The sequence below is a fragment of the Mizuhopecten yessoensis genome, unplaced genomic scaffold (assembly GCF_002113885.1).
Source record: "Mizuhopecten yessoensis strain PY_sf001 unplaced genomic scaffold, ASM211388v2 scaffold7547, whole genome shotgun sequence".
In the NCBI taxonomy this organism is placed as follows: domain Eukaryota; kingdom Metazoa; phylum Mollusca; class Bivalvia; order Pectinida; family Pectinidae; genus Mizuhopecten; species Mizuhopecten yessoensis.
The window spans coordinates 1,174,276-1,186,705 of NW_018407102.1; the positions used below are offsets into that span (position 1 = coordinate 1,174,276).

General features: G+C 35.7%; 1 protein-coding gene across 1 annotated transcript in view; it reads right to left on the reverse strand.

The window, feature by feature from the left end:
• Nucleotides 1–5,276: 5,276 nt before the first annotated feature.
• The window catches only part of LOC110453939, a 135,374-nt gene continuing 128,220 nt past the window's right edge, over nt 5,277–12,430 (reverse strand). The window contains exons 170-179 of the mRNA XM_021503188.1: nt 11,918–12,177; nt 11,231–11,418; nt 10,710–10,943; nt 10,149–10,240; nt 9,045–9,143; nt 8,751–8,822; nt 8,179–8,412; nt 7,517–7,616; nt 7,190–7,332; nt 5,277–6,605 (exon numbers count right to left, since the gene is read on the reverse strand). Of these exons, the coding sequence (XP_021358863.1) occupies nt 6,557–6,605; nt 7,190–7,332; nt 7,517–7,616; nt 8,179–8,412; nt 8,751–8,822; nt 9,045–9,143; nt 10,149–10,240; nt 10,710–10,943; nt 11,231–11,418; nt 11,918–12,177 (1,471 nt within the window). The 3' untranslated portion in view covers nt 5,277–6,556. The remainder of the gene's footprint in view (nt 6,606–7,189; nt 7,333–7,516; nt 7,617–8,178; nt 8,413–8,750; nt 8,823–9,044; nt 9,144–10,148; nt 10,241–10,709; nt 10,944–11,230; nt 11,419–11,917; nt 12,178–12,430) is intronic.

Consider the following 12,430-nt stretch of genomic DNA (forward strand, 5'->3'; position numbering starts at 1 on the left):
TCTGTGTCCATTTGCCGATTTGATCACCCACCTGACTTTTATCACCAGACTTAATTCTCTTGCTCCTTGGTTGGAATGGAAGGCATTTCCGTCCCGATTGTAGCGCCAGTTACTTCCCAGAAGCTTTTTGTTCACGACAAGGGCGTAATTTTCCTGAATCAATGTGTAATGCTTTCAACATCTGTTCGCAGCGTGTAATGTAATGCTAAATCTGTATTACGCACATCGTCTAAATACGGTGCCGAAACCGACAAGATGTGGCCATCTGTAGCAACAAGCAACGTGGGTTTAAAGAGAGAACGTTTCTGTTTTGGTATTACCAAAAAGCATGCGGGATAACTTCGCATGTTATTCGGTCATACCCTTACTTGCTAAAGCTAACTCTCCCTTTTTTAGAGGTAGACTCCCGATTTTGGACCCTGAAATTCAGCATTTTCAGCCAGTGAATTTGCTAAACTATTCCGTATTTTTTAAGATCTGATGATTTCGTCTGAACGATCAGCTCAAAAGAAGCTAATTGTGAGCACGTGCAATCTCCTAAATGGAAATTTCAAAAGGTTGGCAAGTATGCTTACCGAAAAATATAAAGAGTTGCGGAAGTTGAAAACTGAAGACCTGTGTGAATGTTCATGGCATATTAAACTTCATCCTCGATACTCTATGCGTTACGCTCTCTGCACCCCTGGAATGTGTCATAACAAAATCGATTAGTCAGGTGTTTTGCCCTGCAGTAGGCGAACGTTGTAAATATTTGCATACAATATAATATAAGCATAATTCCATTCATTTCAACAACAACAAAAAGATGACACGGATAGTGATGGTTTGTGTTTGATAACAAAAAGGACGTATTTAAAGCTACAGACCAAGGAACCCCAGTCTTGTTATTTATCTGTGTCAACTGCATATTACAAGGAGCTGTTTTGTTTGCCTTATTATTTCTTCATAACATTAAATGCCAAAACTTGCCAAGGCCGGATCTGAAAGGAACTTGCAACCAGCAGCTTAACCAAACCGATATCGACAATATATTTATTTATTTTCTTGTGACATCCCCCCCCCCCCCTGTATTTCCTTGTTCCCTGTTTAATGCATCATAGTGGTGTCTACCTGGGCATCGCTCTTCATAAGTGAGCTTTTGTGAGAGCGTGGAACGACGTGAACATGGTATATTAGCGTGAACATGGTATATTAGTCGTTATGCTCCCTTTTATCTGGGTACATACATTGTGTATTGTAAATACATTTTTCCTTATCCTAGCTATAATGAAAAGAAACTTGAATTTCTCCTAACAGAATGTCCTTGTCACCTGTGAAGTAAATGCATACATTATCCTTAACATGAACATTTTTTATCTGCCGCCCCAATCACTACACTTATGACCCATGTCATTTTTCCACTTCCCTACTCTTTCTTTACGGTGGTATCTGTCTAGACTTCCGACTTCATATGAGATTAGCTGTTGAGAGGTGTTAAACAAAAATGTGATCCCTGTACAGTAAAAACAGACATGTTCCCTTTGTATACATATTTATTCCATGTACAGTAAGTACAGAAATGTTCCCTTTGTATAAACATCTATTCCCTGTACAGTAAATACAGAAATGTTCCCTTTGTATAAATATCTCACTGTTCCCTGTACAGTTAATACAGCCTTGTTCCCTTTATATAAATTTGTCATACTGCAAAGAAAAATGTCGCACGGTGATTGGTCGAATTGCCAAGGTACCTGAAGCTATGTTAGTATCCTTGCCAGGGTACATAAGAGCACGCGCGCCTGTTGTAAGGGAGATAACTCGAAGATTCGAATCGAATACACCGGAGAACGTTCGTCTGCTAATGTCAACAATCAACAATATGGCGAAACGTTTTTCAAAAATCAATCGTTACGAGTTAATAAGGAACTGAGTTGTTGTTTAATGTTGTTTCAAAACCATATTGTTGACTTATTACAATTCAAAAATTTATTAAATTGTTGAAATAATACCAAAAAAAAATCTGTTTTCCCGTCTACTACCTCCCTACACAGTATCTGTTTTCAATGGTTTTGCAATTATGACCAACTCGTTATACAGGTCTTTGGCAGGGTACATGGTCTCATGTTCGCTGTCAGGACCTTATGTACCCTTCGCCTTCAGCTCAGGGTACATAAGGTCCTGACAGCGAACATGAGACCATGTACCTTGCCAAAGACCTGTATAACTAATAATATCTGTTCAGTAAATACAGACATGTTCCCTTTATATAAATATCTCTGCTCCCTGTACAGTAAACACAGACATGTTCCCTTTATATAAATATCTCTGTTCCCTGTACAGAAAATACAGACATGTTTTTTATAAGAATATTTCCTTGTTCCCTGTACAGTAAATACAGACATGTTTTTTTATATGAATATTTCCTTGTTCCCTGTACAGTAAATACAGTAATGTTCCCCTTATAATACAACATTAAAGTGGTTTTTTTGCTTACAGTCACATTTACATTTTCTGTTCCCTGTAGTGAGTAAACACAGTCATGTTCCCTTTATATAAATATCTCTGTTCCCTGTACAGAAAATACAGACATGTTTTTTTATATGAATATTTCCTTGTCCCCTGTACAGTGAATAAAGTAATTTTCCCCTGTACAATATAACATTAAAGTTTTTAGGTTACCTGACCATAGGTCATGGTAACCTACTGTGATAGCCTTTTGTCCGTCGTCATCCGTCGTGCGTCATGCATTAACTTTTCCTTGTGAACACAATAACGTCAGTAAATGTTAACTGAGTTTGATGAAACTTTGTATGCAGCCATATAAAATGGGAATTATTCGACAGTAGCTTACAGAGTTATTGCCCTTCGTAATACTATTATTATTGGACCTTGTGAACATAATAACTTCAGTAAATGTTAACCGAAATTGATGAAGCAGCCATATATCAATAAGTTCTCGGACGAGTTCGAAAATGGGAATTATTCGAGTAACTTACAGAGTTATTGCCCTTTGTAATAATATTATTATTGGACTTGTGAACATAATAACTTGAGTAAATGTTAACTGAAATTGATGAAACTTTGTAGGCAGCCATATATACCAATAAGATCTTGGACGAGTTCGAAAATGGGAATTATTCGACAGTAACTTACAGAGTTATTGAACATTGTAATAATATTATTATTGGACCTTGTGATCATGAGAACTTGAGTAAATGTTAACCGAGTTTGATGAAACTTTGTAGGCAGCCATGCATATATCAATAATATCCCGGACGAGTTCGAAAATGGGAATTATTCGACAGTAACTTACAGAGTTATTGAACATTGTAATAATATTATTATTGGACCTTGTGATCATGAGACCTTGAGTAAATGTTAACCGAGTTTGATGAAACTTTGTAGGCAGCCATATATTAATAAGATCTCCGACGAGGTTAAAAATGGGAATTATTCGACAGTAACTTACAGAGTTATTGCCCTTTGTAATATTAATATTATTGGACCTTGTGAACACCATAACTTGAGTAAATATTAACCGAGTTTGATGAAACTTTGTATGCAGCCATTTATCAATAAGATCCTGGACTCTAAATGGGAATTATTCGACAGTAACTTACAGAGGTATTGCCCTTTGTAATAATATTATTATTGGACCTTGTGAACACGAGAACTTGAGTAAATATTAATGTTAACCGAGTTTGATGAAACTTTGTATGCAGCCATTTATCAATAAGATCCTGGACTCTAAATGGGAATTATTCGACAGTAACTTACAGAGGTATTGCCCTTTGTAATAATGTTATTATTGGACCTTGTGAACATGATAACTTAAGTAATTATCAACCAAGTTTGATGAAACTTTGTATGCAGCCTTATATCAATAAGATCTCCGATGAGTTGGAAAATGGGAATTATTCGACAGTAACTTACAGAGTAATTGCCCTTTGTAATAATACTATTATTGGACCTTGTAAACACGATAACTTGAATAAATGTTGACGGAGTTCAATGAAACTTTGTCCTTATATTATTATTTGTCCCTGTGAAGATGATAACTTGAGTAAATGTTAACAAAGATTGCTGAATAACTATGTAAGTTATGGTCAAATTGGTCCGGTATTCAAACTCATGTTAGACCTCATTGTTACAAAGCTGTATACAAAGTGTCATCAAAATCGGTTCATATTTACTGAAGTTATTGTGTTCACAAGGAAAAAATAATGGACGATGCAGCAAGGTCACTCGGACCGACGAAAAGTATGAATTGGCCCCTGGATGACAGTCCTAATTTGAATCGGATGTCAGGTGACCGTTAAGGCCCATGGGCCTCTTGTTTTTGTTTACAGTCACATTTACATTTTCTGTTCCCTGTAAGTAAATACAGACATGTTCCCTTTATATAAATATATCTGTTCCCTGTACAGTAAACACAGTCATGTTCCCTTTATATAATTATCTCTGTTCCCTGTACAGTAAACACAGTCATGTTCCCTTTATATAATTATCTCTGTTCCCTGTACAGTAAACACAGTCATGTTCCCTTTATATAAATAGTGAGTAAACACAGTCATGTTCCCTTTATATAAATAGTGAGTAAACACAGTCATGTTCCCTTTATATAAATAGTGAGTAAACACAGTCATGTTCCCTTTATATAAATAGTGAGTAAACACAGTCATGTTCCCTTTATATAAATAGTGAGTAAACACAGTCATGTTCCCTTTATATAAATAGTGAGTAAACACAGTCATGTTCCCTTTATATAAATAGTGAGTAAACACAGTCATGTTCCCTTTATATAAATATCTCTGTCCCCTGTACAGTAAACACAGTCATGTTCCCTTTATATAATTATCTCTGTTCCCTGTACAGTAAACACAGTCATGTTCCCTTTATATATACAGACATGTTTTTTTTATAAGAATATTTCCTTGTTCCTTGTACAGTAAGTTTTTGCTTACAGTCACATTTACATTTTCTGTTCCTTGTACAGTAAACACAGTCATGTTCCCTTTATATATACAGACATGTTTTTTTTTATAAGAATATTTCCTTGTTCCTTGTACAGTAAGTTTAGTTATGTTCCCCTGTACAATGTAACATTAAAGTTTGTTTTGTTTACAGTCACAAATTTCGATTACAATGTAACTGTCAAAGATAGTATCACATCATAATTACAAGCTTATTAGCCGATGTTCTCCCAAACAGGTCGATGATTAGAACTTTTGTAATTGTAAAGGCAAAACATGTTTCATGTTATGCAGTATGCAGTCTTTCAAAATATTACAAAAACATTCTGAAAATATATATTACATTTTATTGGTAGTTTTTTTTCTATAAAAAAATACAAAATTTTCATATACTGGCAATTCCTTACTTCCATGCATCACTCGCAGATTATAAAGAATTTTCGATGGGCTACCATAAGGTGACAATTATTAAAATGTGGAATGTTACGCATAAAGCAGATATAACAAGAAAACAGATATGTATATGGAGACATGGACAGCAATGGGAGACATGTTCCGACATCAAGATGTGGCCAGCTCCGCATCCACATGGAAAAATCCATTAAAAATACAAAAATATGTCTTTAACATTTCTATATATATATGTATATATCACAACAAAATTGTAAAACCAGGCATTGATTTTGGTAATTATAGGATTCTACATAGCACTCAATAAATATCCAAAACAAAAACTGAAAATTTGATGATTCATTAGTTAGCATTATTCCTAGAAAGTGTTTCTATTCACAGTGAAAGATGTGAGATAAATAAGAGAAAAACAAAATTTAAATATTTAAAAAAATTGCATAATTATTTTTAACAAACTAGCAATGATTTGGTTTAGATGTTTATCTGAAGCTGAACTATGGTTATATAATAAGAATATATGTATAATAACAACCCCTATTCCCATCCCACAAGTGACTTTAACATACCGCACAGTCTTTCTATCAACGGACCTCTTTTCATAACTGTTTGGAAGTAAAAACGAACAGTCATGAATTTTGAATTGGCTTAAAAGGATTTTCATTATTTCCCTTATTTTGGAATAAGAACAGAGGTCAAAGTTCAGAGAAACGACACATTCACACTCACTGTTACATTCACATATCATTTCAGCACACGTCACTCTTTAACTTTTGAAAGTAACATTTCTTCATTGTAACAAAATATGCATAGATAGAGAGGTGAGTGGAGCGGACCTCCAATCTGTTACCACTGTATTGAGTGACCACGTATCTCCTTCATTAGATGAAAGTTGTTGCCACGGTAACCACTTGTTTGGTGCTCTTACCAGGAATCACTCTAGTAATAAAAGTGTACAGAAACGTGAGTATGTGGCAAGTCTAAGCAAAACCTGTGACAGGTAATGGTTTGTACAGTGATTTTCTAACGATGATGTCATTTCATTCCAGGTTGAAGTCTTTTGCTTTAATAGCATAACAAATACAAAGTTTCTATAGTATGATGTTGTCTTTGTCTAAATGTTGCAGGCTGGCAGAATTTTTGTTGAACACTAATTAATGAACTTCCCGGAATGAAGATTGTGTTGGCAGGTTGCATCAGAGCAAGGTGGTTCCTTCTACTATGCCTGTGCCCTGTTGAGTATCACTGTAACAGAAAACAACGTAGTTAAAGTTTTGCCCTCTGATGGAGGTTTGAATACAGCACCTAACGTATTTGTTTAGGTCATTTCTACACCACAAATGCCTGGAATATAGTCAGTTGAATCCTCCTCATTCTTGCAATATCAACAACTCCATGATAGATTATCAACAGTGTTTTCTCAATGCAAGCATGTGGATAAAATTAAGTGACCATTGCAGGAGAACTCAATATTTTATCCAAGAGCAAGTGAAGCTCGTCGCCCAAAGTTGACTAAATACCAATCGGCACCTTCCAACCAACTTTTAAAAGTCTGTTCGATATGGTTTCACATTATTGTACCGACAATTTTCCTATGTACAGTGCTTAAACATTTAAATAGTGTTGATCTGCTTCAGCAGATTGACATTATTGACCATGAACAGATTTTTTAAATTGGGACGCTGAAATACATTCCAAGCTCCTTCTCAACTTCTGAAGTATTGTTGCACTAACTATCCAATCTTAGGATACACCAAATTCACTAGTGATATTTGACAAAACTCAATCATGTTCACGTGCGGAAAAAAGTTAGCTCATGAAATACTTACTCCTGGAATATGGGATTGATAGCGGCCGTGGATAAACCCCGGTCATCTTCCTGTGGTTCAATCATTACCTCCTCACCGAGATTTACATTGAGGATCTCCAGAGGGTTTATAGCCTCATCAGGCGGTACATACATATTCAGACTCTGTAAAACAAGAAATGGTACTTAAGTAACTCACTTCTTACTCACATACCAACTTAGGATAAGTTCTTTTTTAATAATTTGATGTTTGATTTTTGTTACTTCTTTTTTTGTAAATTCTTTCAGATGTATTAAAATATTGTGATTGTGAACTGGTTCAGGATTCCCTTTCAACAAATTGACTTACCTGTGTCTCGTACTCCCTGAGGAAACTTGGAGGTTCCATGAAGTCTGGCTGGTCATAGGAAGCTTGGTATATACGGTACTGGTTAATGTACTTGGTGTATCTGTAGGAAATCAACAAGAGGGGTCATTAAGATTTATCTCCCTTGCCACAAATCCAACACAAATTAATAAAGAGTGTCCCTTTTTACCAAGTCGACTAGTGCTTCTTTTAGTTTAGTATTGAACTGCTTTCAGTAGGCATTCATAGTCAATATGAATGCCAACTAGATTGTGACAAATTCTAGGAAGTTCTCTCGAGTTTCTTGTTGGATTTTTTGTGTTCAAGTTGGCATTGATACTCACTATGAATGACAATTTAAAGCTGTTCTTTACTTATAATGATCACTATGGAAATATGTAAATCCAATGGAAAGTTTATTGATCAGAAGTCAGCATTTTCTTAAAAAAAATTGTATGTATCCTGTATAATTGTTTGATGAATAAAATGGCCATCTTCAATGGAGGATGAGTGGTATCAAAGCCACAATTATGATATCACAATAATGACTGTATAAACATGGGAACCACTGCATTCATAGATGATATGAATACCATCTTGACTTGGATGGGTGACATAGTGGCAGGGCCAATGAGTGGTAAATACAATGCATGAATAGAACCTACCTGGAGTGTGTGAACACTAGAACAATTATTCCAACGATACAGAGGAGGATGATGATTGCCGCTAAGGCGATGAGTGCTGCCCATGGGTCGTCAATCCACCACACGTAGGACTTGGTAAGACGTGTCTGGTAAATGTTGGCATTTTCATACGGCATACGTACTCTCTCTACCTTGATTTGTGTGTCACTCTGTAGTCGGTCGTTGAGGTTTATGGTCTTGTCTGCAGTAAAGATGCTGAAAAGAACAAATCAGAATTAATTTTCACAATATTATACTCTTCAATTTGACAGTGAATAGTTTGATATAAAAGTGATAGATTCACAGTAACAATACCAAAGTAATTTTTTTCAACAAGAAATAAACATGAAATTTGAAGGTTTTGCCCCGTAAGTAAATTTTTACCCTTTGAATATCCGAACTTTTAAAAACATTCTGTCATCTAATTAGCGCCATCACTATAATTTTATGTTTCATACACATTTTCATCAAGCGTTACAATACTCGTAAGGGAACAAGAGTAAAAGAAATAACTGTTACAATTAAAGAGCAGAGTGATGATTGAGAGGACTTACTCAGGCACCATAGTGTTGTTGATCAGATTATAAGGTTCCCGTGGCTCGCCCAATACAAATATCACATCAGTACTGTAAACATAAATATACCAACATTAGGTCGCTACTTCCACAGTAGTTTACATGTATGGTTTCATAATGAATTAAAATAGAAGAGAATCGAAACAAAATACTTAATAAAATGACCTTGAATAACAAAAAATCATGGAAAGAAACAGTTTTCATATCCAGAAATATTTAGAAAGTGTAAATAAGAAAAATAATCAACTCTTTAATAACTACAGTTGTACTCACTCTGAGTCTTTAATAACCAGTTGGTCCTGGAGTTCTAAGTTTCTACGCCGCTCTATACTTTCTATGATACACACTTTCTGGAATTCATCTTGAAGAGCTCTGGAACAAAATAACAATAAATGTTAAACAAGTATCCCGAAATTGTCATGTACAAACCATATGATATCAGGGATAAATTCACATGCTACTTAGGTCATCAGGGTTAATCTACATGATACTAAGGTCATCAGGAATAATCCACATATTAGGTTTTAAGGGATAATCCACATGTTACTACATGAAACTGAAACTTCTCTTCGTTCCTACTATTTTTATAAACTTAACATGAAACTGAAATTTTTCTTCTTTCCTCCTTTTTCATCAACTGAAACAACAAACCGTCGGCTGTCGGATGGCTGTTTTGGATATCAATGTATCTGTCATGTTTTGCGCCATCGTGATGATATTAATAGGTCAGAGATAATCCATATATTAGAAGGTCGTCAGGGATGATCTACATATCACTAGGTCGTAAGAGATAGTCCACATCTTGCTAGCTATACAGGTCATCAGGGAAAATCAACATTATACTAAGATCGTCAAGGATAATCCACATGTTACTAAGGTCATCAAAGATAATCCACATGTTACTAAGGTCGCCAAGGATAATCCACATGTTACTAAGATCAAGGATAATCCACATGTTACTAAGGTCATCAGGGATAATCCATATTATACTAAGGTCGTCAAGGATAATCCACATGTTACTAAGGTTGTCAAAGGATAATCCACATGTTACTAAGGTCGTCAAGGATAATCCACATGTTACTAAGGTCATCAAGGATAATCCACAGGTTACTAAGGTTGTCAAAGGATAATCCACATGTTAATAAGGTTGTCAAGGATAATCCACATGTTAATAAGGTTGTCAAGGATAATCCACATGTTACTAAGGTTGTCAAGGATAATCCACATGTTGTTTTGATTTCCCACTGGTGGAATTCACTTCATTAACACATATCAGTATTTGCAAACTTGACACAATAATTGGGAACTGAACCGTGGAACGGGTATTTATTACGGTAAATACAAAATTTTATCTATCCAAGAGTTTTTGATACAAACCTTCGAATGACTGCCTTTTTAGCGGCAGCATCCTGTGGCACCATGTCTTGAAGAGTAAGTACAAAACGGTTGTAGTTGTAAATGATGTTGATCTGTCGAAACAAAAACAGCAAGAGATTAATACTTTATTCATTATGCAGGACCCCATTTAATGCTTGTGGATATTGAGGACTGGCTTTATATATAGGACATTGAACAGCATATTTAGGCCTGGCTTTATATATAGGACATTGAACAATTCATTTAGGACTGGCTTTATATATAAGCCATTGAACAATTTATTTAGGCCTGGCTTTATATATACAACATTTACTGGTATATTAAGGACTTGCTTTATGTTTTGGGCGTTTAAATGTATATTTAGGACTTACTGTATGTATTTAGGGCCTACCGCACTAAAATATACATAGACAATTTATGCACATAAGGTAATAAGTGAACTACAACTCTGTTTTCTATCTACACTTACATAGGCTGTTGACTTACATCTACACTTACATAGGCTGTTGACTGAGTGACCTTGACATACTGAACGCTCACACTACTTATATCTACACTTACATAGGCTGTTGACTGAGTGACCTTGCGCTCCACAACTGTCGGTGCCATGTCCGTAGCCAATATAGGAATCTTAAAGGTCTTGGCAGCCAGTGTGTCAGCTGAGAATTCAGTGGTTGTCATTATTTTTCCATCCTCAGGATTTATCATCTTGAAAGGTGGATTTGCTGGTACTGCACTCTGATCCACTGTTGAGTAGCGTACTTCTCCAAAATGTCCAGAATCTTCATCAGTTGCCTACAAATAGAACGAAACCAATGATTTAGGATAGAAAAATCGGTCTATAAGTTGTATAGATTACTCTCATATTGAAGAGAAATTATCTTCAGTACAAAATAATAACTTTTCAAATTGAAAAAAAAAGGAAAAAAAGGATGTTATGAAATATACTGCACAATAGAAATACCAAATCCCAGAATTTTATTTATATATTCAAATATAACAAATGAGAATTTCTGGAAAATAAAACAGCTGGCATGTCAATTCAAGATTACATGATAGATGATGTTATAGCTATTACTTACATAAACCGTCATTACGGATGCGTCTGGGCGAACATCTGAAGCGATGGCTCCAAAGTATCTGTTTTCCGTACCCGCACTGCTGGTCTGGAGTGGGTAAATATGGGGTTCGTCATACTGGAAGATGGGTGAGTTGTCGTTGACATCGATTACGTCAATGATGACTGTTGCTATTGGGTGAGTGTTTTGTACTGAAATAGAAGAAAATACTCAATATAACAGTGTCATTATTACAAATAATAGTGCCGATATTATAAAACCCTGGACACTGATTGATTAACATAGGTATATTCTGATGCCATATACTGCTGAATATTGTGTATATATATATATAAATATTGCTGAGCACAACCATTTTGGTGAGTTTCTATTTTGCTGGAGGTGTCAAGAAGTTCTTTGCCAAGTACTGTTAGTAACCTTAGGCAGTTTTAGTAGACGGAATTTTATACTTCTAGCGAGGGCATTATGGTAAAACAGAGTCCTCTGGGGATGTGTTGCCTTCGATCAAGGCCCTGTCCTGGAGGTGTTGAGGGATAGTTTAGGGTCAGAGTGGAAGGTTAACGCATATTTCATTTCCAGACATATTTATCACTGTGAACATCCAAACCTTAGAATATCAATTGTATTTGTAAAAGGAAATTTTTGTAACTTTCTTCACTTTGTAGATTTAACTGATTAAAAGACACTTACTGAAGATCTGTCTCTTCTTCCTCCCTACAGCCCCTTCGGTTACTTGCACGGTCACATTATACCTCTTAGTAACCTCATAGTCAAAGCCTGGTTCAATCAGTTTGAGTCCGCAGTTCTTCTGGAACTGGTCTGGAGTGATGGAGAACGGGAGGCCAGTTAGATCTCCCAATATGCTACACTGTGCTGACTGTGACGCCTGGTATTCTACATCCATGATCAGGATCACCTGATCAACATCTATGTTCTCACGAAGTTGTAGACTGCAAAAAAAACCCACCATCAATGAATGATATCTTACAATTTTCCCAGTTGACAGAATGCAAACATCAAAACCCCAACATTACGTTTTTATTTCACTACAACTGCCATTGATATGTAGAAATACAAGTAAACTGACTGACAATCAACCTGTGTGAACTGAAACCTCAGTGTGAACTTACACTTACTAGTAAACTGACTGACAATCAACCTGTGTGAACTGAAACCTCGGTGTGAACTTACACTTACTAGTAA